The sequence below is a fragment of the Balaenoptera acutorostrata genome, chromosome X (assembly GCF_949987535.1).
Source record: "Balaenoptera acutorostrata chromosome X, mBalAcu1.1, whole genome shotgun sequence".
NCBI classification, from domain to species: Eukaryota; Metazoa; Chordata; class Mammalia; order Artiodactyla; family Balaenopteridae; genus Balaenoptera; species Balaenoptera acutorostrata.
The window spans coordinates 42,687,274-42,711,010 of NC_080085.1; the positions used below are offsets into that span (position 1 = coordinate 42,687,274).

Consider the following 23,737-nt stretch of genomic DNA (forward strand, 5'->3'; position numbering starts at 1 on the left):
GTGTAGTCCATATACTTCATGTGTTGTTGGAACCTTTTATACAAACCTATATTCACATATTATTTGTGTAACTCTTCATAAAGGAAAATCTTATGCAAAAAACAATATGCATAGCACAGAGCATTTGTGTGTCTGTCTGAGTGGGTATCTGGGGTGTGTCTAGGTACAAGAATCTGAAACTCACATGCCCCAGGGGCTGGACAGGTCATCCTCAAAAGAGAGGGCGCTCAGCTCAAGGTAAGGCGAACAGCAATGGGGTTGATGAATGTTCCCTCTCAGCAGTGAAGGGTGAGGGTGGGGTTGAGAGAGGGGTGGGGACGGGGAGGACTCCAGGGCTCACACCCCAAAAGGATTCAGAAACATTGCACCCTGGGACAGAGAACACTTAATAGCTTCGCCATCTTGGCTTGGTAACAGACCCATTATAAGTTAGAGTGGTTATACTCTAACTCGGACTGTTCCTAACTTCATACCCTGGACACAGACTCCCAAACAGATCAAAGATCTCGCATTCTGGAGACACACTCTAAATAGATCAGAGGCCTCACACCCTAGCATAAAGGTCCCCCCCAAAACTTTGGGATGGGTGGTTTTTCTATATTACAAAGTAATCCCTTATTATGGACTGAATGTTTGTGTCCCCCCCCAAATCCATGCCTTGAAGCCCTAACCCCCAAAGTGACGGTACTAGGGGCCTTTGGGAGGTAATTAGGGTTAGATGAGGTCATGAGGGTGAAGTCCTGGTGATGGCATTAGTGCCCTTATAAGAAGACACCAGGAAGTTTGCTCTTTTTCTATGCCATGTGAGGACATGGCAAGAAGGTGGCCATCTGCAAGCCAGGAAGAGAGATGTCACCAGAACCCAACCATGCTGGCACTCTGATCTTGGACTTCTGGCCTCCAGAATGGTAAGAAAATAAATTTCTGTTGTTTTGGCCACCCTGTCTATAGTGCTATATTATGGCGGCCTGAGCTGGCTAAGACACACCTTAAGCTTTTACTTTCGAGGCCCTGAGTTTTATGTCAGAGTCCTTATACTTGCCCTGTCTACCTTGGTCACCACCAGCAGTCCCCAGCCCGTGGCCCTCCCATTCCTGCCCCTTGATCTCCAGGCACTGAGCCAGAGGGTTGTCCGGAGGCCGGGGGCAAGGAAGCCTACCATGCCACGCCATCTGCCCTCCAGGCTGCCAGCCAGGATGTGGAGCAGGATTTCGGAGAAGCAGGTGAACAGGGTGGCCCATGGGGGTCTGGGGCACGGGTATTGGCACCGAGGCTGGGTATTCCCAGTCGGGCCTGGTAACCTGCTTCCCTTTCACGCGGGCTATCCCGGTGTGCTTTCATCCATTTTCCCGTCCTCTCTTCCTTCCTCTTTCAAAGACAAGCAGAGGGCAGCAGAGGGACACGGAAAGCCCCTGCTCTAACACACAGTCTGCCGTCAGCACGTCCGCCAGGAGTGGGCTGCTGCTGCACTCGGCTCCCGGCTCCCTCGGGGCGGTTCCGGGGAGCCAGTTCAGCCAGGGCCATCTGGATGGGGTGGGGTGAGGCGGGGAGGGGCCAGGAAACAGCACTGACCTTGAGGTTTGCTAGAAGAATTCCAGGGGTCCCTGGCTCCCTGAAGGAGACCTTGAAGAGGACTTTGTTGAAAGATAGAAGCCTTCCCTGTGGAGGAGGCAGGAGGGAGAGAATCATATTTTGGATACTCTAGTTTATATATATTTACATATATAATACACGTATATACATATACGGTTGTTGTGAGAAATAAAATGGATTATATTTTGTGTAGTGCTTAGAACAAGGTTTGGCACACTGTAAGCTTAAGTGATTACTATGTCTTGCTTGTGGAAAGGGAATTGCTGCCTGCCATTCCAGTAAACAATGAATGTTGCCTGCCCTCAAGCCATCAGCCACGGTACCCCCAGCGGTGCGCCCTGGGGGAATTTAGGACAGAGAAAAACTGGATACTGGCCCTAGAGAGTTAACATGCATATCTGAGAAATGATTTCAATGAGCCCAGACTCTTGCATCTTCTCATACATAAAGCACTAAAATCATTAACTTGGAATGTCTGCTTTTTGTGATTAGCAGTAATCTTTTGATGTTTGACTACATGGTTGTTTTGGGGGTTTTTTTCAGCAAAAACTCTTATATATCCAGGCTCCTCCCTTACCTCTTTGGGGCAGTTCCTGAGAGCTATCTGCGAGGCTGTCTTCTGGGCTACAGTCCTCAGTCCTCAATAAGGTCCTGAGATAAAGCATAACTCGCAACTTTTAGGTTGTGCATTTTTCTTCAGTCATCTTTTTCAAAACCAGCCTCCAGAACCTCACCTTGAAAACCCTGCATGATCTGGCCCTGCCTTCCCCTCCTCCTCCTGCCTCACTCTTGGATTCTAAGCCACATGGGCCTTCTTCCAGTTCCTTAAGAGAGCCAGCTTTGCTTATCCTTGAATTTGCAAGGATGGAGCTCTGCATCTGCAAAGCAGAATCCGGGGAGTGAATGTGAGCTAGCAGGGCATTGAATAATGGGAGGAGTAGGTTGAGCTGATTTCCAAAAACTGATCAAAGTTGGGGGATGTGGCTAAAGCAGTGCTTAGGGGAAATCTGTAGCTCTAAATGCCTATAGATCAGAAAAGTTGAAAATCAAGTACCTAAGATTTCATATCAGGAATCTGGAAAAGTAACAGCAAATTGAACCTGAGAAAGTGGAAGGAAGGAAATTATAAAGATAAGAGCAGAAACTGGTAAATTGGAAAACAAACATACAACAGAGAAAATCAATAAAGTCAAAAATTGGTTCTTTGAACAGATTAATAACCTATTAGTAATTTCTGTTTTTTCCTCTTAATAAATTAAGAGAAAAAATATAGAATACCAATATCAGGACTGAAAAGGGAGTGCTATTACGAATCCTACAGACATTAAAAGGTTAATAAGACTTTTTTAAACATATGACTTTATTTTCAATGAAGCCCAAACGTCAGTCATTTTCTCATTCTACTGCTTCTGTGTTCATATGGATCCTCTATATCCATGAGGACAGCAGAACTCAGGAATTTTGCTAATGCCTCCTTCACTCATGAAAATAGAAAAGCACAGTACTTTTTTAAAGCTGGGGCTCAAGTGAAATCAATTGTTTAAAATGTAATGGTTTGAAATGGAATTGAACACAGTAGAATAGAACAGGATAAAATAGCATAGGGTGGAATGGTATAGCATGGTGGAATGGAATAGAATAGAATAGAAGTCAGATTTGTGCCAGGCACTGGGCCTAATTATTGTAGTAGATATTCATTAACTGAACAAATATTATTGAACATCTGCTAGTTGTTTGGGATTCAGTGGGGAACAAAACAGAAATCTCTACTCTTACGAAGCTGATATTCTAATCAGGGAGACAGATATTAGCATGTGCAAAAGGCTTTGAGGCTCACACTGGTCAGAATGGCCATCATCAAAAAATCCACAAACAATAAATGATGGAGAGGGTGTGGAGAAAAGGGAACCTTCCTACACTGTTGGTGGGAATGTAAATTGGTACAGCTACTATGGAGAACAGTATGGAGGTTCCTTAAAAAACTAAAAATAGAGCTACCATATGACCTAGCAATCCCACTCTTGGACATATTCCTGGAGAAAACCATAATTCAAAAAGATACATGCACCCCAATGTTCACTGCAGCACTATTTACAATAGCCAGGACATGGAAACAAGCTAAGTGTCCATCAACAGATGAATGGATAAAGAAGATGTGGTACATATATACAGTGGAATATTACTCAGCCATAAAAAGAAACGAAATTGAGTTATTTGTAGTGAGGTGGATGGACCTAGAGACTGTCATACAGAGTGAAGTAAGTCACAAAGAGAAAAACAAATATCGTATAATATCGTTTATATGTGGAATCTAGAAAAATGGTACAGCTGAACTTACTTGCAAAGCAGAAATAGAGACACAGATGTAGAGAACAAACGTATGGATACCAAGGGGGAAAGGGAGGGTGGAATGAACTGGGAGATTGGGATTGACATATATATACTACTATGTATAAAATAGATAACTAATGAGAACCTACTGTATAGCACAGCGAACTCTATTCAGTGCTCTGTGGTGACCTAAATGGGAAGGAAATCCAAAAAAGAAGGGATATATGTGTACATATAGCTGATTGACTTTGCTGTACAGCATAAACTAATACAACATTGTAAAGCAACTATACTCCAATAAAAATTAATTTAAAAAAAGGGGCCTGAGGGCTAAAGGTACAAGGATGGCCCTTATGAGGAACAGGCAAAAGGACAATGTGGCTTGGAGTTCAAGAGCAATGGATGAGGCCATAGAGATTGGGGGTCGTGGTAGAGAGTCTGGAATTTTAACAAGATGACCACGACATCATGATCATCATCATCATTGTTAACCCTTACAGCACTTGCTATGTCAGGCACTGTCCTAAGCCCCCTCCTTTTTTTTGGTCACCCCCCTCACAACCCCCCCCACCAGCCTGTGGGATCTTAGTTCCCCGACCAGGGATCGAACCTGGGTCCCTGGAAGTGAAAGCGCTGAATCCTAACCACTGGACCACCAGGGAATTTCCCCCAACTCTTTTTTTTAAATTGTTCACAACAGTCCTATAAAACACATATAAAATCATGCCCACTTTCCAGAAGGGGAAACCAAGGCACAGAGAGTAAAATGTCTGTCTGGCTCCAGAATCTTTTATTTTAACCACTATACTCTGCAATTTATGGTGCACAGGCATCTTATAATCCTGTAGCAGATGAAATGTAAATATACAAATTACTAAAGAATGCGAATCAAGAGAAAGATCTGGTGGGAGGTGTGCTGAAGGCAGGAATGAGGGGTGGGGCGGTGTGCCCTCCCACTGGATGTCAAGGTTGATCTGTAGGCACACATGCCCAGAAACATTTATTGCATCTGAGATGCTCCCTTCTTGTCCTGTGCTCTGTTATCTTAACTGTAGAGTGAGAAAGGAGGGGACTGGGTTAAATTGGCCAATAAAGGGCTTGTACTCATGGGGTTGGGCCTCCTCTGTGTCTTATCATTTCTTACAAAAGAGATCAATTCCAGCTCAGGGAAAACAAGGGAGAGTTTGGTTTTGGTCTCCACTCCCCTATCTTCACCTCTATCCCTCTGGAAGGAGGAAAAGAACAAGAAAACAGTGGAGAGTGGTCGTGGCAGACACATGGACTCTTGTGAATCCACACATGAGCAATAAGTACTGAAGATTCCTCCCAGGACTTTCCCCTTGAAACGGGGGTAGAAGGAAGTATAGTCACCGAGGAGGTGAGAGGAGGCGGGGAGAAGGAAACACAGGAAACACGGGTGTGACTAGTGGTAGTGTGGTCTCTTCTCTTTTTCTTTTTTTCGTCATGGAGGGACAACAGTCAGGCCCCTTCCCTGTGTCTTATCCATAAACTTGACCACATTGTGATGATAGTAAAGAGCATCAAAGACACCTCTATGTTTTACTCTCAGATCCTGGGCATGGAGGTGATGACTTTTAGGGCAATCACTTCCCCAAATGCCAAATTGCAGGTGGGGTAAAACTTGATTATACTATTTTAAAAAGTAACTTAGGGCTTCCCTGGTGGCGCAGTGGTTGAGAATCTGCCTGCCAATGCAGGGGACACGGGTTCGAGCCCTGGCCCGGGAAGATCCCACATGCCGCGGAGCAGCTGGGCCCGTGAGCCACAACTACTGAGCCTGCGCGTCTGGAGCCTGTGCCCCGCAACAAGAGAGGCTGCGATAGTGAGAGGCCCGCGCACAGCGATGAAGAGTGGCCCCCACTCGCCGCAACTAGAGAAAGCCCTCGCACAGAAACGAAGACCCAACACAGCCAAAAATAAATAAATAAATTTATTTTTAAAAAAAAGTAACTTAAAACTCCAAAACACACACACACACACACACACACACACATACACACACACACACACACACAAGATCTGTGAGAAAAATTTAAAGGATCAATGGAGGAGATTCCAAACTCTGAATAGTAGAACTTCCAGAGAGAGAATGGAGAAAAAGGAAGGGAAGAAATTACCATAGAATAATGCAAGAGAACTTTCCAGTCTTTATATGGAAAGGGTTAACTGAGTATCTGGCACACTGACACCTAGATATGTTCCTATGAAATTACAGAACATCAAAATAAAAACAAATCTCCTAGAAGCTTTCAGAGAGGTTAAAAAGAAAAGTAGTTCAACTACAAAGGAAAAGGAAATAGGCAGATTTCAGATTTCCCAAGAGTCAGAGACCAGAAGACAATTGAAGAACAACTTCAAGATTCTGAGGGAAAACATTTCAACCTAGAATTCTGTGACCAAACTATTAATCAAGGTGAGTGTAGAAGGAAACATTCTTAGACATAAAAAGACGCAGAAACTTTGCCTACTTGCTTTGAAAATTACTTGAGAATATGCTATATCAAAATGAGTGATTAATCCAGGAATAAGAAAGACATTAAAGTCAGGACACTGTGGATCCCAAGAGGAAGATCCAGAAAGCTACCTAGAAAACAATCAGTCCAGTTTGGATCAGGAGAAGGGAAGGTCTCAAGAAAAAGAGCTTCAAGGTAAAAAGGAGGTTTCCAGAGATTGACTACAATCCTTGAGAATTTGGAACAACTTCAAAAGTGGGAGATGCACAGACACTGAATGTGTCTTAAATTGAAAGGGCCCATGGAATGGCAAACAGGGTAAAAAATGTAAAACTAACACAGAATGCTATGCATAAAAACAGAATTATGCAATATCAGACTGGATATATACATAGCAAGATGGGCAGCTCTTAAAAAGATCATGCTGAATGAAAAATGAAGAAGCCAAATCAGGTCTATAGCATGGTACCATTTATAACATACACACATAAAAAAAATACACCTTTTACAATAACTTATGAAAAACCAAAGGATGAACATCAAACACATTAAAATCATTGCCCAGGGTGGAAACAGGAATGAAGAATGGAGATAAAAAGATTAAACATACAAATAAAACTAGAGAAGGGTCTTGCGTGGCCCAATAATGATAGTGAGGCATATGAAGCCTCAACCCCCGTTATTTGGACACACTTGAGTGAAATTTCAGTACATCTAGGATCAAGAAAAGTCCTAAGAGCTGCAGTAGTGGAGGGTGGATGCATCATCTATCAAAGGAATGAAAAACAGATTAACATCAGACTTCTTATCAGCAATACCAGATTCAGGAAGACAACGAAGCCCCATATTTAAAAGGCTGTGAGGGGACTTCCCTGGTGGTCCAGCAGTTAAGACTCTGTGCTCCCAATGCAGAGGGCCTGGGTTTGATCCCTGGTCAGGGAACTAGATCCCACATGCATGCCGCAACTAAGAGCCTGCATGCCACAACTGAAAAAAAAGATCCTGCACGCTGCAGCTAAGACCTGGCACAGCCAAATAAATAAATATTTTTTTAAAAAATAAAAAAACAGGGACTTCCCTAGTGGCGCAGTGGTTAAGAATCCGCCTACCAATGCAGGCAACATGGGTTCGATCCCTGGTCCGGGAAGATCCCACATGCCGCGGAGCAACTAAGCCCGTGCAGCACAACTACTGAGCCTGCACTCTAGAGCCCGCGAGCCACAACTACTGAGCCCGAGTGCTGCAACTACTGAAGCCTGCGTGCTGCAACTACTGTGTGTGCCTAGAGCCTGCGCACCGCATAGAAGAGTAGCCCCCGCTCACCACAACTAGAGAAAGCCCCAGCACAGCAATGAAGACCCAAAATAAATAAATAAAATAAATACATTTATTTAAAAAGTAAAAAATTTAAAAACTTTTAAAATAAAAAATAAAAGGCTGCAGGAAAATAACCTACAACCTCAAATTCTATACTCAGCCGAACTATCATTCAAGTGAAATAAAGTCATTTTCTGATAGAATGGATGTAGTATCCATCATGGTGAGATGAAAGGAACATAAAAATGATTTTTTAAAAAATGGCAGAAGTTGAGAGGCTCAGGAGAGGGAGGCAGGATGAAGAGGATAGTCGGGCCAATGAGATACTATGTTCGTCCATCAAAACATAAAGAGAAAAGTGGGTTATTTTAAAATTGTAAAGGAACCAAAAGAGGAGCTAAAACCAATGACAGAATTCTGTTGGGAGGGGTAGTAATGTGGACGAGCTAGATTCTCATTTATCTTAGCGGGAAAAGGATAGAAAATGTCTGAAGTTGCCAAATCAAGACATAGTGGCACATCAGTTAGGGATTGTTTGGAGGCACGTGGGAGAAAATTTAACTACCAGTGGGTTAAATAAAATAGAGTTTTCTTTTTCTCTCATTCAACAATCAGTCCAGAGGTAGGCAGGCAGGGCTCAGGCAGTGGCTGGAAGGAGGAAGTGAGTGGGCAAAAAGCATCAGCTTAGTGGGGTGGGGAGGTTCCCAGAAGCACTGCTCACAGCCTCTACTGACATCTCATTGTCTGGTCTTACATGGTCACCCAGCAAGGAATGCTGGGAAATGCAGGTTTTTAAAGCTGGGTGTACAATAAACCCCACTGAAACTTGGGTTGTGTTTAAAAGAAAAGGGGAGAAATGTATATTAAGTAGGCAGATTGCAGTCTCTGCCATGGGTAGTATAAACATATTATTTGGAGGTATGGAAATAATTTCCAGAAGAAACACATACACACGTTGAAAGCAGTTGCCTCTAGGGAATGAGACAAGCGTGGGACAATGGGCTGCTGTTTTTCATCAAAAACCTTGTTCTACTTTTTATTTTTTAACCTTGTTGGGGTAGGTAGAGGGTTTTGCCTCACACTCATCTTGGAGGTTTAGTTCCAGGTTGTTTTCTCTCCCCAAATAGGGAGACCGGAAAGCATTGTGTTTTGGAGACCAGAAATTTAACCTCCATGAGGCGGGAAAGGAATTTGAACCCAAAGCCGCTCACCCAGTTCCTGGCTCCCTGGATATATGCTTGATCACAGCCTTTGGAGGAAATGGTCCAGCACCTTGCGGTGAGTCAGACTTCCATCCTCTTTTGAGAAAGCTGCTGCAGATGCAGTGAAAACAGAAGCATGATTCAAACTTCAGACATAACAGGTTTCATCACATCCAGATAAGATCTATGCACAATTGTTTATTCACTATTTTTATTGACATCATTTTTCCCTGTAAACAAATGTATTTTATTTTTTTTTAATAAACTTATTTTATTTATTTAGTTTTGGCTGTGTTGGGTCTTCGTTGCAGCGCGTGGGCTTCTCATTGCGGTGGCTTCTCTTGTTGCAGAGCACGGGCTCTAGGTATGCAGGCTTCAGTAGTTGCAGCACGCGGGCTCAGTAGTTGTGGCTCGCGGACTCTAGAGCACAGGCTCAGTAGTTGTGGCACACAGGCTTAGTGGGATCTTCCCAGACCAGGGATCGAACCCATGTCCCCTGCATTGGCAGGCGGATTCTCAACCACTGTGACACCAGGGAAGCCCACAAATGTATTTTAAAAGAAAACTTTACATCACCCTTGTGAAAAAAATTATACCTAAACACTATTTATATAAATACATTTATGTAAAAAGACAATGTTCAACCAAGTAAATGAAAACCCATTATATCTTGGCATAAAGGGGAGGTAACTGTAAAAACAAACAGCTATAAAAGCATCACAATGTCATTAGATTATAGCCACTTCCATTGCCCCCACTCTCTGGGCCTGACAAATTTAGATTTGGCAAGTGGTTAAGGACTTCACATCCACCAGAGACTTTCTTCTTTGTATAATCAGAGGATTGAAAGAGGATTGAAGAGAGAATAATTTCTGACTCCTGTTATTTAATTTAGTGTCCTTATAATACTTAAAATGATTTCATTTGAAGGGGTCATTGGTTCTCCTTTTGGGGAACACAGATTGAGGTATTAAATACACTTCATGCAAATTGACCTGGACTCCTTTGGAAAATATCAGTGAAAAAGTCTGGTTTGGAAGGAAAGTGGGTAAAGCATCGGGATTAAGGGTACAGACTTTGGCCCAGACTTGCCTGGGTTTGAATTCTGACTCTGCCACTTACTAGATAACACTAGGTACATTATCATCCCCATTTGACAGATGAGGAAACTGAGGTACAGAGCAGTTAGGTACTCTGCTTGAGGTCATACAGCTAGTAAGTAGCTGGAGCAGGGTGAGGGAGGGGAGAATGGTAGGAGATGAAGTGAGAAAGATACAGGGGTCTTCTAGGCCACTGTAAAGAATGAAATTTGGTCCCACACATGGACTGTGATGAATGACTTTTGTTCTCTCCTCCCATTTCAGGCTTGTGATGTCCCCATTGAGGAGGGCCCAGTCCCCAGAATGGGGGCAAAAGGGGGCAAAAGTATGTCCACCTACTTCCAAGACCCTGACGGAAACCTGACTGAGGTGTCCAACTACATCTCCTTGTGATGGAGGCTAGCTCTCTGCCATCTTGTCCCCTGCTATGTCGCCCTCTCCCTTCCTTCCTGCAAACCCTCGCCCAGGCCCAGAAACCTCTAAGGACTGAGGACTTAGGCACTTCACACATCCTGCTGGAGGATCTGAGGCAGGTTTGGGACCAACATGTCTGAGTGTCCTCCATCCAAGCTGCCCCAATAAATTAATAACTTTCAATTAATATGAGCTCTTCATTAATTACTGTTTCAGCTTTATGTATGGGTGTTTGTCTAGGACTTGAGGTCTCTGAGCTGTTTGGGGGTCAGTGACCAGGGTATGACATCGCTGAGGACCAAATTTAGGGTCATCGCCTTCGGATTCAAGGCCCCTGACAGATTTCTCCTTGTCAGTGAGCCCATCCTTTTTCATCCTTTTTGATTCACCTCACTCCTTCCAAGTGCTGCCTGCTGTTTCCTCCACCACACTGGCTTGACTGAACCCCAAGATCTCTGTGATTACCATGGGGCCTTCACAGCCCAGATGATACTACCTTGTCCTGGAGCGCTTACCTGGTCTCATCCCCAGGGAATGTGGCACTTTCTACCTTTGGATCTGGTATGTTCAGACTCATGTCAACTGAGGCTCAGCTCCTGACAGAGTAGACAGATGGGACAAGAACAAATTTCCTCTGTTTCTGTCCCCTTCCCCCACCATTCAGTCAGTCAGTCAACCAATAAACATACATTGAGCACCTACTGCGTGCTTGGCCCTGTTCCAGGCATTGGAGACACAGTGTTGAACAGAAGAGATAAGCACATCTATGTTCGTGGAGCTGCCATTCTAGTGGGAGAGACAGAAAAGAAATAATATTAAGTAAGGAAAATGTCAAGTGTGTTAGAGGATAAGTGCTTTGGAGAAAAAGAAAATATGGAAAAGTGGTGACACAGATGAAAATCACTGGGGCAGTTTCCAATGTGTAATGGGATGGTCAGGGGAAACCTCACTAAGGAGACATTTGAGCACAGACCTGAAGAGATGAGGGAGGGAGCCGCGCCAATAGCTGGAGGAAGAGCCTACCAGGCAGAGAGTACAGCCAGTACAAAGGCCCTGAGGCATGAAGGGGCCTGGCGTGTGTGTGAGGAACAGCGAGGAGGAGGAGGCCGTGCAGTGGAGCAGAGTGAGTGAGGGGGAACCGCAGGAGGTGAGGTGGGAGAGGTGGAGGCACAGATCGTGTGAGGCCTCACGGGCCATGCAGAGGACTCTGGCTTTTACCTCGAATGACAGGGGAGCCGCAGGAGGGTCTGGAGCAGAGGAGGGCCATGATCTGACTTAGGATTTAACAGGCTTCCTCTGGCTGCTGCGAGGAAAATAGACTGCAGGGTTGAGGGTGGAAGCCCGGGGACCCTGAGGAGGAGGCCACTGCAGTGGTCTAGGTGAGCGATGCTGGTGCTGGCAGGGGAGGTGATAAAAAAAAATGGTTAGATTCTGGAGATACTCTGAAGACGGAGACTGGATGAGTTCACCAAGAGAGAAAATGTCAACTAGAGAAGAGGCCCAGGGACATTTAGAGTTCGGAATCAAGAGGAGGAACCAGCAAATGAGGTAGGAAAAGAGGAAAGGGGAGAGTACGGTCCCTGAGCAAGTAAGAGATGGATGAAGGAGTACATATGAGGATCTCCCGGAGGTGAGGGAGCCCCTAGTCCTGTGGGCTCTGGTCTCTAAACAGTCTCCAGGTGGTAGTTCAGCCATGCCCTATGAGTAAACTCCCAGGGAGCCCCCAAAATGTTGGGAATAGAGGATGGTGAAGGATATGAGTTTCAGCACACGAAAGGCTTTGCCAAAAGCTGCAGCAGGTTTCTTGCCTATTTTTACAAAACAGCTTGCCTTGGACCCAGATGTTATATGCCTAGAGATAGATGATTTATGGAAGGAAGGAAGGAAAGAATGGAAGGGAGGAAAGAAGGAAGGAAGGGCAGCAAATGGGTGGATAAATGAATAGGTAGGTGGATAGATGGATGGATAGATGGTTGGGTAGGTGGATGGATGGATAGACTGGTATCCCCTGCCCCAGGAAAAAACTCTTCCACGTGTGTGTGAACAGAGAGAGGCATATGAGTTTGTAAGTTACAGGTTCGCTGTAATAAGAAAAAGACTGAAAACAACCCAGATGTCCATCAGCAGATGAATGGTTAACCAAACTATAGTATATCGATTCCATGGACTATTACTTGGCAATAAAAGGGAAGGAACTTATGAGGCCATCATTACTTCATACCAAAACCAAAGACATAATTAGAAAAGACAATTATAGACCAATATCTCTTTTGAATATAGATGCAAAAACCTTCAACAAAATATTAGTAAATAGAATTCAGTAACATATAAAAGGATTATACACCATGACCAAGTAGGATTTAGACAATAATAGTCCAAATGCCATGGGCTTGGACCAAGCTCTGGAGCCCCAGAAGATGCCAGGAGGGAGGGAACCAGTCAGGGAAGGCTTCCGGGAAGAGAGAGGAAGAAAGGCCGTTGGGGCTGAGTCTCAAATGGAGGCCTGATGGAAAGGATGCTTCGCCCAAACACCCACCCCCACCCCTGCCCCCGCCCTCGTCGGTGTCCCCCAAAGCCTGGCCTGGCCCTGCCGATTCCCTTATCTGCCCACTCCCAGCTGCCTCCCTGCTGGCTGAACTGCCGCCACAGGCTTCTGGGCCTATGCCCCCTCCACAGGGATGGGGGAGGGAATGGGGTGAGGCCTGGCCTCAGAGCCACAGGGTTTTGGCCCTTGATGGAGGCAGAGCCCTGAGGCCCCCACTCCCCACCCTTTACTTCCCTTCCTGAGCCCTTTCTCTGCTCCAGTTATGAAGAAATGGACTGTAGGTCCAGCAGCCAAACCCTTGTCTGAGACATGCCTCCAGCCTGCCCTTCCCAAGGGGGGGCAGCTTTCCCTACCTCATCCCAACATTGCAACTGCTATTTCTAGTAATAGTAACAATGAGGAGAGTTACCACTACAGAGCTCACCATTTATGGCGTGCGGGCAGGCCCTGTGTTGAGTGGCCTTTCAACAACATTTGAGGTGGATTCTATGATTATACCCATTTTCCAGGCAAAGAAACTAAGGCTCAGAGGGTGGCCTCCCCAGGAATCATGCAGCAAATCAGTCAGAGCTGAGACAAGAACCCAGGGCCTTAGACGAACATTATTTTTCTGCACCTACTCCCAGTCTAGAAGATGGGGGCAATTATATGCACTTATACCACAAGGACCTGGTGAGAATAGGATAAAATCATGCATGGAGAGCATTTAGCACAGTGCCTGAGGTGGCAGGGCAAAATAATGCTGCTGTTGTTATTATATTAATGCTAGGAAAAGTATTAGTATCAGAATTATTATTATTATTACCATTAGAGTTGTCGATAGAATTAAAATGAATAATAATTATTAGTTCTAGAATTAGTATTAATATTCATAAAGTACTCGTGTTAGATTACAGTTAGTATTATTATTACTGTCACTATTAAAATTAGCATTAGTGCTCATATCAATATTAGAACATTAGTAATTAGAATTAGTACTGGTATTGGTGTCAGCATATTATTAGCATTAGTACTAGAATTAGTAGTAGTGCTGATAAAAAAGGGCCAAATACTATCCTTCGTATACAGTAGGTACTCAATGAATAAATAAGAATACTTAATATTTATTGAGATTTCAGAATCAAATGAGTTAAAATCACTTAATGGATTAAATCTCATTTAGTCACCCTAATCACCCTATGGAGTAGCCGCTATTATTACCCCATCTCTTCAGATGAGGAACTGAGGTCCAGAGAGGACGGTAACTCACCCAAGGCCACACGCCAGTCGGTGATAAGGGCAGCCTATAAATGAGGGTGGGCTGGCTCCAGAGTGGATGTCCTGAAACCATCGCCACTTGAGTCAGAGGAGTCTTTGTCCTTGTTCTTACTGACGAGGGCTTGGCACAGAGTGGGGCACAGAGCAGGAGCTCAATAAATGGCCTTGCTCTCTTTCCTCCTCAAATCTCCCATTTTGCATATGAGGACACTGCGGCCCAGAGAGGTGAGATGAGGATGGTAAACTCCCTCTGGGGTGGGCCAGTGAGTGAGCAGACCCTACTGACCCAGGGCTCCATCCTTGCCCTCTGCCCTTGGTGGGTCTCAGTCTCCTCATCTACAGAACGGGTGGTCAGGGGAGCTCCCTGTCCCATGGAGTCCCAGGGCCATTGACTGGTTAGTCTTACCCACTGTCCTACAGGGACCCAAGTTGGACACCTACTGCATACATGTGTGTTCAATGATTTTACATGGGGAAAGTGCCCAGAACAGGCCAGGCACAGGTCTGTGCCAGCAACGAGACACTGGTCCTTGTCACCGTTGTTACTATTTGGGGGAGGTAGGACAGGGCAAGAAGGTGGGGACTGAGGCGCAGGGCCCAGTGACTCTCTGGAGGTCCCTCTCAGCAAGTTGAGGGCAGAGCCACAGGCCACATGGGTCCACATCAATCCACACCCCCTCCCACCCCACCCTGGCACCACCTGCCCAGGGCATACCCCAGGCTGCTGCCTGGAGTCTCATGGACTTCCTCTCAGACTCTCTGTTTCTGAATCTCTGTCTCTGTCCCCCTCTCTACATCATCTTTTTCTCCCTTCTCAGTTTCTCCACCTGTATCCTTGGCCTCTGTCACTTTCAGGCTTTATCTTTCCCCTTCTGTCCTGTCTCATCTGTCCTGTTTCATCTCACCTCTCTGGGCCTATCTCTACCTGTCTCCCACTCTCTTTGCCCCTCTTTCTATCTGTCCTTAACTGTCTCCAGCTCTCTCTGTGCATCTCTCACCCCTCTCTGTCTCTCATTCCTTTCTGTGCCCTCTGTCTCCTCCCAGCTCTAGATCTCTTTCTCTCTGTTTATCTGCATCTCCCCATTCCCATCTCTCTGTCTCTCTGCCTCTCTCCCTTCTCTATCCCTTCAATCCTCCTTCCCTTCCCCCACCCTATCCTACTCAAGGGCCCACAGAGGAACCAGCCCCAAGTCCCACCTGTTTCCCGCCTCCAAAGCCGCATGGCGGGCAAGAAGTTGAGGGCAAGGAGTTGAGGCCGCTGTCCCTGGGTGTCCCCCACCGAGCCCCGCCCCCCATCCCAAGACAGCCTGTTACCACCGCGGAGCCAACAGCCACACTGGCCTCCATCTGATAAGACTTATCTGCTGCCCCAGGGCAGGCCGGAGCTGGCGTAAGCCCCAAGTGGGGCGCTGAGTGAATGTGCCTCTGCCTCCCTCCAGTCCTGGCCTGGTCCCCAGGGTGGGCCTGGGTCCTGAAGATGTCCCACGGACATCTTGATTCAAATTCCCACCAAACCTCTTTGAGCCTCATTCTTGTCACCTGCAAAATGGGTACAGTCACATACCTCCTCTCCCTTTGGCCAGGAGGACACATACATAAGGGCCCAGCCCACACCTGGCTAAGCACACAGTAGGGGCTTTACAAACACTCACTGAAAAGCCCAGAGGGGTCATGAAACCACATCTGCTATTTTCATTTTATCTTGGCTTCAGCCCATTTTGTTTGGCTGGACACTGAAATCCACAGAAGCCCAAGTCAAACAGGGTCCAAGAATCCATGGGGTGGGCAGGTGGGGTGGAGGAAGGCCCCCACTGCTCAAGAGGTGCCCCACAGGAGGGGGGCCTGCCCCCTCCCCTGGCCCGCCCCACCCACTGGGGCACCAGCCACTCCCTGGGGAGGAGGGAGGAGGGAGAGGGGAGGGAGGGAGGGAAGGAGGAAGGGAGCCTCAAAGGCCAAGGCCAGCCAGGACACCCCCTGGGATCACACTGAGCTCGCCACATCCCCAAAGCAGCTGAACCCTCCGCACCAACCAGCCCAGGTCAGTCTCAGCCCTTCAAGAGCCCCCAGCAAGGCAAAGCCCGGGCCTGCTGCCCCTTACTTCAAGGCTATTCCCCCAGCTTGCTCTAGGCTCCCCAACCCACCACTGGTCCCCAAAGTGTCTACCACCCCTGAATCCCCTGACAGCTCCTCCAGACCACCTCTGTCTTTCCAACCCCCATCTCTACCCCAAATCTACTCCCCAAACCCCACCTCTCTCTGCCCTGACTCCCATCCACTCCTTCCAAGATATCTATGCTCCTCCGATCCCTTAACTCTGCCCACCATACCCCACCTCTGCCCCCTGAAACACGCTTTCATCCTGCCAAATCCTACCTCTGCCCCAAATCTGACTTTCACTCGCCCAAACTTGTCTCTGTCTCTGAATTCTCCACAAAGGCTCACTCTTGTCCCCCCATACCTATTTCTGCTCCCCAAGCCCTTGTCTACTCCACAACATCCTTGTCTCTGCCCCCAATCCTCTCTCTGACCCCCCAAACCTGTCTCTGGCCTGCCAAACCCTAGCTCCATGCTCTTACCACCATCTCCACCTCTCAAACCCCATATTTGTTCCCTGTGACTTCTCTCTGATGCCCTAAAACTATCTCTGCCCCAACCCTTTGTCACTCCAAACACCAAGTCTACCCCCCCAAAATCTGTTCTGTCACATGAATCCTCATGTCTGCCTTCCCTAAATCCCATCTTAGCCCCCAAATATTTTTGTGTCTCCCCAGGTGTCCTCTCTGGCCCCAAATCTTTCTGTACTCCAATTCTATCTCTGTTCTCAAACTCCTCCTGTGCTTCCATAAGCCATCTCTAATCATCAGACACATTTCTGCCTGCCTGTCCAAACTCCACCTCCGCTCCAGCAAAACCCCTGGACCCTCAGACTTTTCCATGACTCTTGGAATCCACCCCGACCCCTAAACTATATCTCCAACTTCTCAACTTTCTCTCTCTCAAACTTTGCCTCTGATCCCCAACCCTGTCTCTGCTTTCCCAACTTATTTCTGATCCCAAAATGGGACCTTTCAAGCAGACCTTTCTCTGCTCCACAAACCCATATCTGCTTACCCCAAACTCCATAGCTGTTCTCCAAACCTCTGACTCCTCAACCCCGTACCTAATCCTCAAACTCCACCTCAGACTCTCCCAAGAGTCATCTGCCCCCATATCCCAGCTCTGCTCCCCTCAGTCCCGAGGGACCCTCCCTTGAGGGCTGGGAAAGGGACGTTACCTGGGGTGAGGGGCTGGGCAGAGGGAGAGTTGAGGGTGCCGGCCTGCTGCCTGCTGCCCGTTGGGGCAGCACTTACTCTAGTGGGGCAGCTGATAAGGAGCTTTCATATCCCCCAGCCTCGAGATAAACTTTATCTCTGTCCGGAGAGTGATAACTAGGGGTGGAGGGGGGGGCTGGGCCCCTGCCATGGGAGGGGTGGGCAGTCCTGGACCTGTCAAGGTACAAGGTGCAGGGACAGGGGGCAGTGGGGCTGGAGGGAGATTGGGGGTGGTGGTGAGGTGAGAATGAGGGGATAAAGGAAGAGTGGTGATAGAGACAAAAAGAGCAAGAGACAAACAGAGACAGAGAGAAGGGAGGAAAAAACAAAGAGAGATGGAGAGAGAGAGAAAAGAAGCAAAAGACAGAGACATGAAGAGAAAGAAGAAAAACAGAGACTCAAAGAAAGAGTAACAGAGACAGAGAGACAAGAAAGAGGGGGAGACCCAGGAACAGAAAAGGAGAGCGAGACAGGAACTCAGAGAGAGATACAAATAGAATCATGGTGAGACAGAGAGGAAAGAGATGGATGAGGAGATGAGGAGGCAAGACACTCTCCCTAGGGAGGAACAGCAGGTGCCCTGGGCCCTAGAGGAGGTTGGTGGTGGGCACACTGACAGGCCCATCTCTAGCCCAGCACGACCCCTAACCCCGGGCCCAACTCTTAGCCTGTCTATACAATGGGTCACATAAGCGGGGGAAGATGGTCTTCTCTATATTCGTCACTCCACCCTACAGACAGGGAGACCAAGGCCTTCAGATTCACTGGGCAAGTCAGGGGCAGGGGTAGGTTTCTTGGCTCTTCATCTGGGGCTGTGTGCAGGAGGGTGTGTTCATGGGTACGGGAATAGTCAGACAGACATGGAAATAAGGCCAGAGGACCCAGAGACAGAAACTAAGGAAGAGACAAACAAGCAGAAAGAAACAGAGTGGGAGAGATGTACAGACATTCAGAGAGATGAATGGAGAGGGAAAAAGAGAAACAGAAAAAGATTCAGAGAGCAAAGAAAGAGAGAGAGAAACAAAGAGATAAAAAGAGAGATAAAGAAGGAGAGAGACAATCACACAGAGACATGGGAGGACAGAGAAAGGGAGGGGGAAAACATTAGACATTTATAAAAGCACAGAAAGAGAGAGCAAGATGTATCATGGGAGCATAGAAAAATGGGAGGGAAATACAGAGAGCCAGACTTGAGAAGAAACAGGGTCAGGGAAAAAGAGACACAGGAAGACAGAGATACACACAGGGAAGGACAGAGGCAAAGGGGCAGAGAGACCAAGCTGCCTTCTCCTAAGTCCTAGCTCGAGCCCTGTCACCACCTCCTAACCGGCAGATAGGGAAACTGAGGCCTGAGGATGGTGGGGACTGAAGGAACTTGAAAGCAGAACTATGGCAGACCTCCCCAGGGGACAGGGTATGGGTAGAGGGAACACCTCCCACCTGTCCCCCTCCTCAGAGGAAGCCAGTGGCCTTGGGGTGATTTCAAAAGTTGGGCGGGGATGGCAGAGATAAGCAGTGGGGGTACTGACCCCCCCATGGAGCAGGGAGGAACTGAGGGGCCCTCCGTCTGCAGACCCAACGGAGGTGGGGGAGGGGAGAGTCAAGCCGGAAACCATGGGGTTTCTGAGAAAGTCAGAAGGCAAGATGCAACAGATAGGGATGAAGTTGGGTAGCACAGGAGGGTGAACCCCAAGGTCCAGGGGGGTGACCAAGGAGTTCAAGGGACTCTGGTTCCACACCCCAGCCCACCCCACCTCGATTCTTTTAGAGGTGGAGGGGAGAAAGTGTGGGGGCAGAGGGAGAAGAGGAAGTGGAGGAGGAGAGGAGAAAATGAGGAGAGGGAGAAAGAGATGAGCAGAAGGGGAGGGAGAGGAGAAGGATGAAGACAAAAGATGGGAGGGGAGGGAAAGGGAGGAGAAGGAGGAGTGGAGCCGATATAGAAAGGGGAAGGGGGAGATGGCTGAGCAAAGGGGAGGTGGAGAAGGAGGACGAGGAGGAAGAGATGAAGGGAGAGAAGGGGACCAGGGAGAAGAGGAGGAGGGGGAGAGGAAGAGGGGAAGAAGAGAGAAGAGGGAGGGAGGCAGGAGTAGAAAGAGAAGGAAGAAGGGGAAGAGGAGGAGAAAGAAGGGCAGCTGAGAGGAGGGAGGAGGAAGAGACGGGGGAGGGAGGAGGGCGAGGAGAAGAAAGGGAAGGGGAGGAAGAGGAGGGTGTGGAAGAGGGAGAGGAGGAGAGGAAAGATAAATGAGGAAGAAGGGGAAAGGAGCAGGATGGGGAGTGAGAGGATGGAGTGGAAGATAAGGGAGAGATGAGGGAGGGGAGAGAGGAAGAGGAGGGGGAGAGGAGGCAAGAGGAGGGTACTAGGGAGATGGAAAGGGGGGATAAGAGGATTGAGGGGATGGAGTGGGAAGAGGGAGAAAGGAGGGAAGAAGGGGTGGAGAGGGGAGAGGAGGGCTTCTGTGTCTGAAGACCCCTCCTGTGCTCACAGGTCAAACCCCAGAGGCCCCATGGAGTTCCCTGGCCTCGGGGCCCTGGGGACCTCCGAGCCCCTGTCCCAGTTTATGGATCCTGCCTTGGTGTCCTCACCACCAGAATCGGGGGTCTTCTTCCCCTCTGGGCCTGAGGGCTTGGATACAGCAGCCTCCTCCACCGCCCCCAGCACCGCCACGGCTGCAGCTGCTGCACTGGCCTACTACAGGGATGCTGAGGCTTACAGACACTCCCCAGGTACCTAACTTCTTTGGGTAGCTGTCTTGGCACTGGTTCCGTGATATTGGGGTTGCCATGGAGACCCTTAGCTAAGGCAGAATCCTACTAAGAAGTCATCCTGAAAATGGCCGGAAGCCTTCACGTGGCTGTGCTGACCCCTAGTTAAGTCCAGACCTGGGAATGCCAATGCTCCCCAGCCTGCCATCTTGGGATAGCCATACTGGGAAGCAATGTTGGAAGTAGGTGGTGGCCCGAGTTGCCAACTGATCTATGGGCTCCAAATCCCAACAAGTCATCCTCAAAGCCCACCTGGAAATGGCTGGAGGTTATTTCAGTTGCCAGAGTGACCAGTGGGGCTCAGGACCCAGGAGTCACCCAATGGCCAGTAGCTATTCTGGTCACCTGTAGAAAGGTTGGAAACTTGGCCACCATGTTGGGGCTCTTGGGCATCATTAGACCCTGAAAGCAAGATGACTTTAGACTGATTGCTCCTCTTCTTTCCTCCTCCTTTTCCATACCCCCCAATAGTCTTTCAGGTGTACCCACTGCTCAACTGCATGGAAGGCATCCCAGGGAACTCACCATATGCTGGCTGGGCCTATGGCAAGACCGGGCTCTACCCTGCCTCGACTGCGTGCCCCACCCGCGAGGACTCCCCTCCCCAGGCCCCAGAAGATCTGGATGGAAAAGGCGGCGGCAGCTTCCTGGAGACCTTAAAGACAGAGCGGCTGAGTCCAGACCTCTTGACACTGGGGCCTGCACTGCCTTCATCAATTCCGGTCCCCAGCAGTGCCTATGGGGGCCCTGACTTTTCCAGTACCTTCTTTTCTCCCACTGGGAGCCCCCTCAATCCAGCAGCCTATTCCTCCCCCAAGCTTCGTGGAACTCTGCCCCTAACCCCCTGTGGTGAGGTTCTCAAAAAGGGACTGGGAGGTGGGGGTTGGGGGGGCGGGGGTGTCCAGGGCGAAGCTGGACTGAGCCTGGCTTCCTCTTGCCCTCCGTCTACCCCACCAGAGGCCAGAGAGTGTGTGAACTGCGGAGCAACGGCCACCCCGCTGTGGCGGCGGGACAGGACGGGCCACTACCTGTGCAACGCCTGTGGCCTCTATCACAAGATGAATGGGCAGAACAGGCCCCTCATCCGGCCCAAGAAGCGCCTGGTAAGACCCAGGCCTGCCTCCACCGCTGTGCTCACCCTGTGCAGGGATCCCAGTCCGCATGCTCTACAAGAACCCACATCCCCCACCCCTTCCCCATCCACACAGGAAGCCAGCTTTGTACGGGGCCGCCTATCCTCAACCTATCCTCACGGTCTGCAAGCAGGAACCCCATCCTCTCCCTGCACTGCAGTTTTCATCCTCGGCTTCACACTGGGATCACCTTGGGGCACTTCGAAACCACTAGGGCCTGGGGCCCTCCCCACATGTGCTGGTTTAATTGGTCTGGAATGCCGCCTGGGCATCAGGACCGTTTCTAACCCCCAAGTGATTCCAGTGGATGGCCAAAGTTGGGTACTACTGGTGTATTCCCCCATATAGTACCCAAAACCCCTACCCCGGCCAGGAAGTCCTGTCCTCACCCACACAGAACCCCCAGCCCTCGCCCTGTCGGAAACCCTGCCTTAACCTGACCCTCACCTCTTTCAGTCCTCCACCCACCAGTGTGCTCATCCTCACATTCTCTCTCCCCCAGATTGTCAGCAAACGGGCAGGTACCCAGTGCACCAACTGCCAGACAACCACCACCACACTGTGGCGGAGAAATGCCAGTGGCGACCCTGTGTGCAATGCCTGCGGCCTCTACTACAAGCTACACCAGGTGCCCCGGGGCCCCTTGGAGCCTCCCTCCTCTCCTCCCGCTTCCCTTCCTTCTCCGTTTGTTATTCTCCTCTCTCTTCCTCCATCCCCCCTCCACCTTCCCCACCCCTCCCTCCTCCACTCCTTCATCGCCTTTCTTCCTCCTGCTCCCTCCTCCTTCCTCCTCCCTTGGCCATCAGCTAACTTCCACTCCCCCGTCCTAGACCAGGGGCAGCTCCGATTAGCCTGAAAGGCTTTCCCAAGCTCAGGGCCTCACAACCTCGGGATTCTTGAGAACGATACCTGTGCCACACCAGGGGCGCACTCCCTAGTCCTTGAACCAATTCCCTATTCTTTTTTTTTTTTTTTTTTTTAAATTTATGGCTGTGTTGGGTCTTCGTTTCTGTGCGAGGGCTTTCTCCAGTTGCGGAGAGTGGGGGCCACTCTTCATCGCGGTGCGCGGGCCTCTCACTGTCGCGGCCTCTCTTGTTGAGGAGCACAGGCTCCAGACGCGCAGGCTCAGTAATTGTGGCTCACGGGCTCAGCTGCTCCGCGGCATGTGGGATCTTCCCAGACCAGGGCTCGAACCCGTGTTCCCTGCATTGGCAGGCAGGTTCTCAACCACTGCGCCACCAGGGAAGCCCCCAATTCCCTATTCTTAAGAAGTGGGGTGGAGAGAGCATCCCTGGAGGAGACATAGAGGCAAGATGTGGAGTTGGGAAACACCCATGGCCTCCCTCTTGGCAGGTGAACCGACCACTGACCATGCGGAAGGATGGTATCCAGACTCGAAACCGCAAGGCATCTGGAAAAGGAAAAAAGAAACGGGGATCGAGTCTAGGAGGTACAGGAGCAGCTGAAGGGCCAGCTGGCAGCTTCATGGTGGTGGCTGGGGGCAGCAGTAGTGGGAATTGTGGGGAGGTGGCCTCAGGCTTGACATTGGGCCCGCCTGGTACTGCCCACCTCTACCAAGGCCTGGGCCCCGTGGTGCTGTCAGGGCCTGTTAGCCACCTCATGCCTTTCCCAGGGCCCCTGTTGGGCTCACCCACAGGCTCCTTCCCCACAGGTCCCATGCCTCCCACCACCACCACCACTGTGGTGGCCCCACTCAGCTCATGAGGGCACAGAGCATGGCCTCAGGGCAGGGGTTGGTGTCCCTCCCCTCTTGTAGCCAGATGTCTGTCCAACCCAACCCTCTGGGCCCCAGACAAGCCTTGGCATGGACATTCAAAGCTTTTGTAAAATAAAACCACCAGAGTCCTGAAATTGAATGTGTGAGTCTGTGTGGGACTAAATAAAGAACAGTGGTGGGGGGTTGTGTATCAGTGTCCATGATTCTTTGGTGACAGTGTGTGGCTGCCGTGTGTGACCATGTGAGATGGCACGCGACGCTTCACGATTGTAACAGAATATGTGACACCGCGTGTGACAGCGTCCAGGTTGTATGAGACAGCACGTGCAGCCACACATCATGGTGAGAGCCAGTGTGCAGCGGACAGTGGGGATGAGGCTGTATGAGACGATGTGCGTGACTCCAGACGCCTGCAAGAGGCCGGGCACGGGTGACTGTGTGAGCGGACGTGGAGGTGTGCCCGCGACAGCGTGTGCTGAGGAAACATGTGGGGTTGTGCACCACTCGGGGTGACCTTTGAGACAGCATGACAGCATATGCACTGGGCACAGAAGTGGAT

General features: G+C 49.1%; 2 protein-coding genes across 2 annotated transcripts; both read left to right on the forward strand.

Annotated features, from left to right (window-relative positions):
* Positions 1 to 1,160: 1,160 nt before the first annotated feature.
* GLOD5 (glyoxalase domain containing 5) lies at positions 1,161 to 10,581 on the forward strand. The gene is given in 5 exon segments (XM_007180301.2): positions 1,161 to 1,222; positions 5,386 to 5,524; positions 8,843 to 8,961; positions 8,963 to 8,993; positions 10,282 to 10,581. Coding segments are annotated over 5 exon segments (480 nt in total). The 3' UTR covers positions 10,411 to 10,581.
* Positions 10,582 to 16,224: 5,643 nt separating this feature from the next.
* Positions 16,225 to 23,165, forward strand: GATA1 (GATA binding protein 1). The gene is made up of 6 exons (XM_057538747.1): positions 16,225 to 16,271; positions 20,030 to 20,268; positions 20,779 to 21,156; positions 21,265 to 21,410; positions 21,943 to 22,068; positions 22,794 to 23,165. The coding sequence occupies exons 2-6, from the start codon at positions 20,049 to 20,051 to the stop codon at positions 23,163 to 23,165; spliced, it is 1,242 nt and encodes a 413-aa protein (XP_057394730.1). The 5' UTR covers positions 16,225 to 16,271; positions 20,030 to 20,048.
* The last annotated feature ends 572 nt before the right edge of the window (positions 23,166 to 23,737 follow it).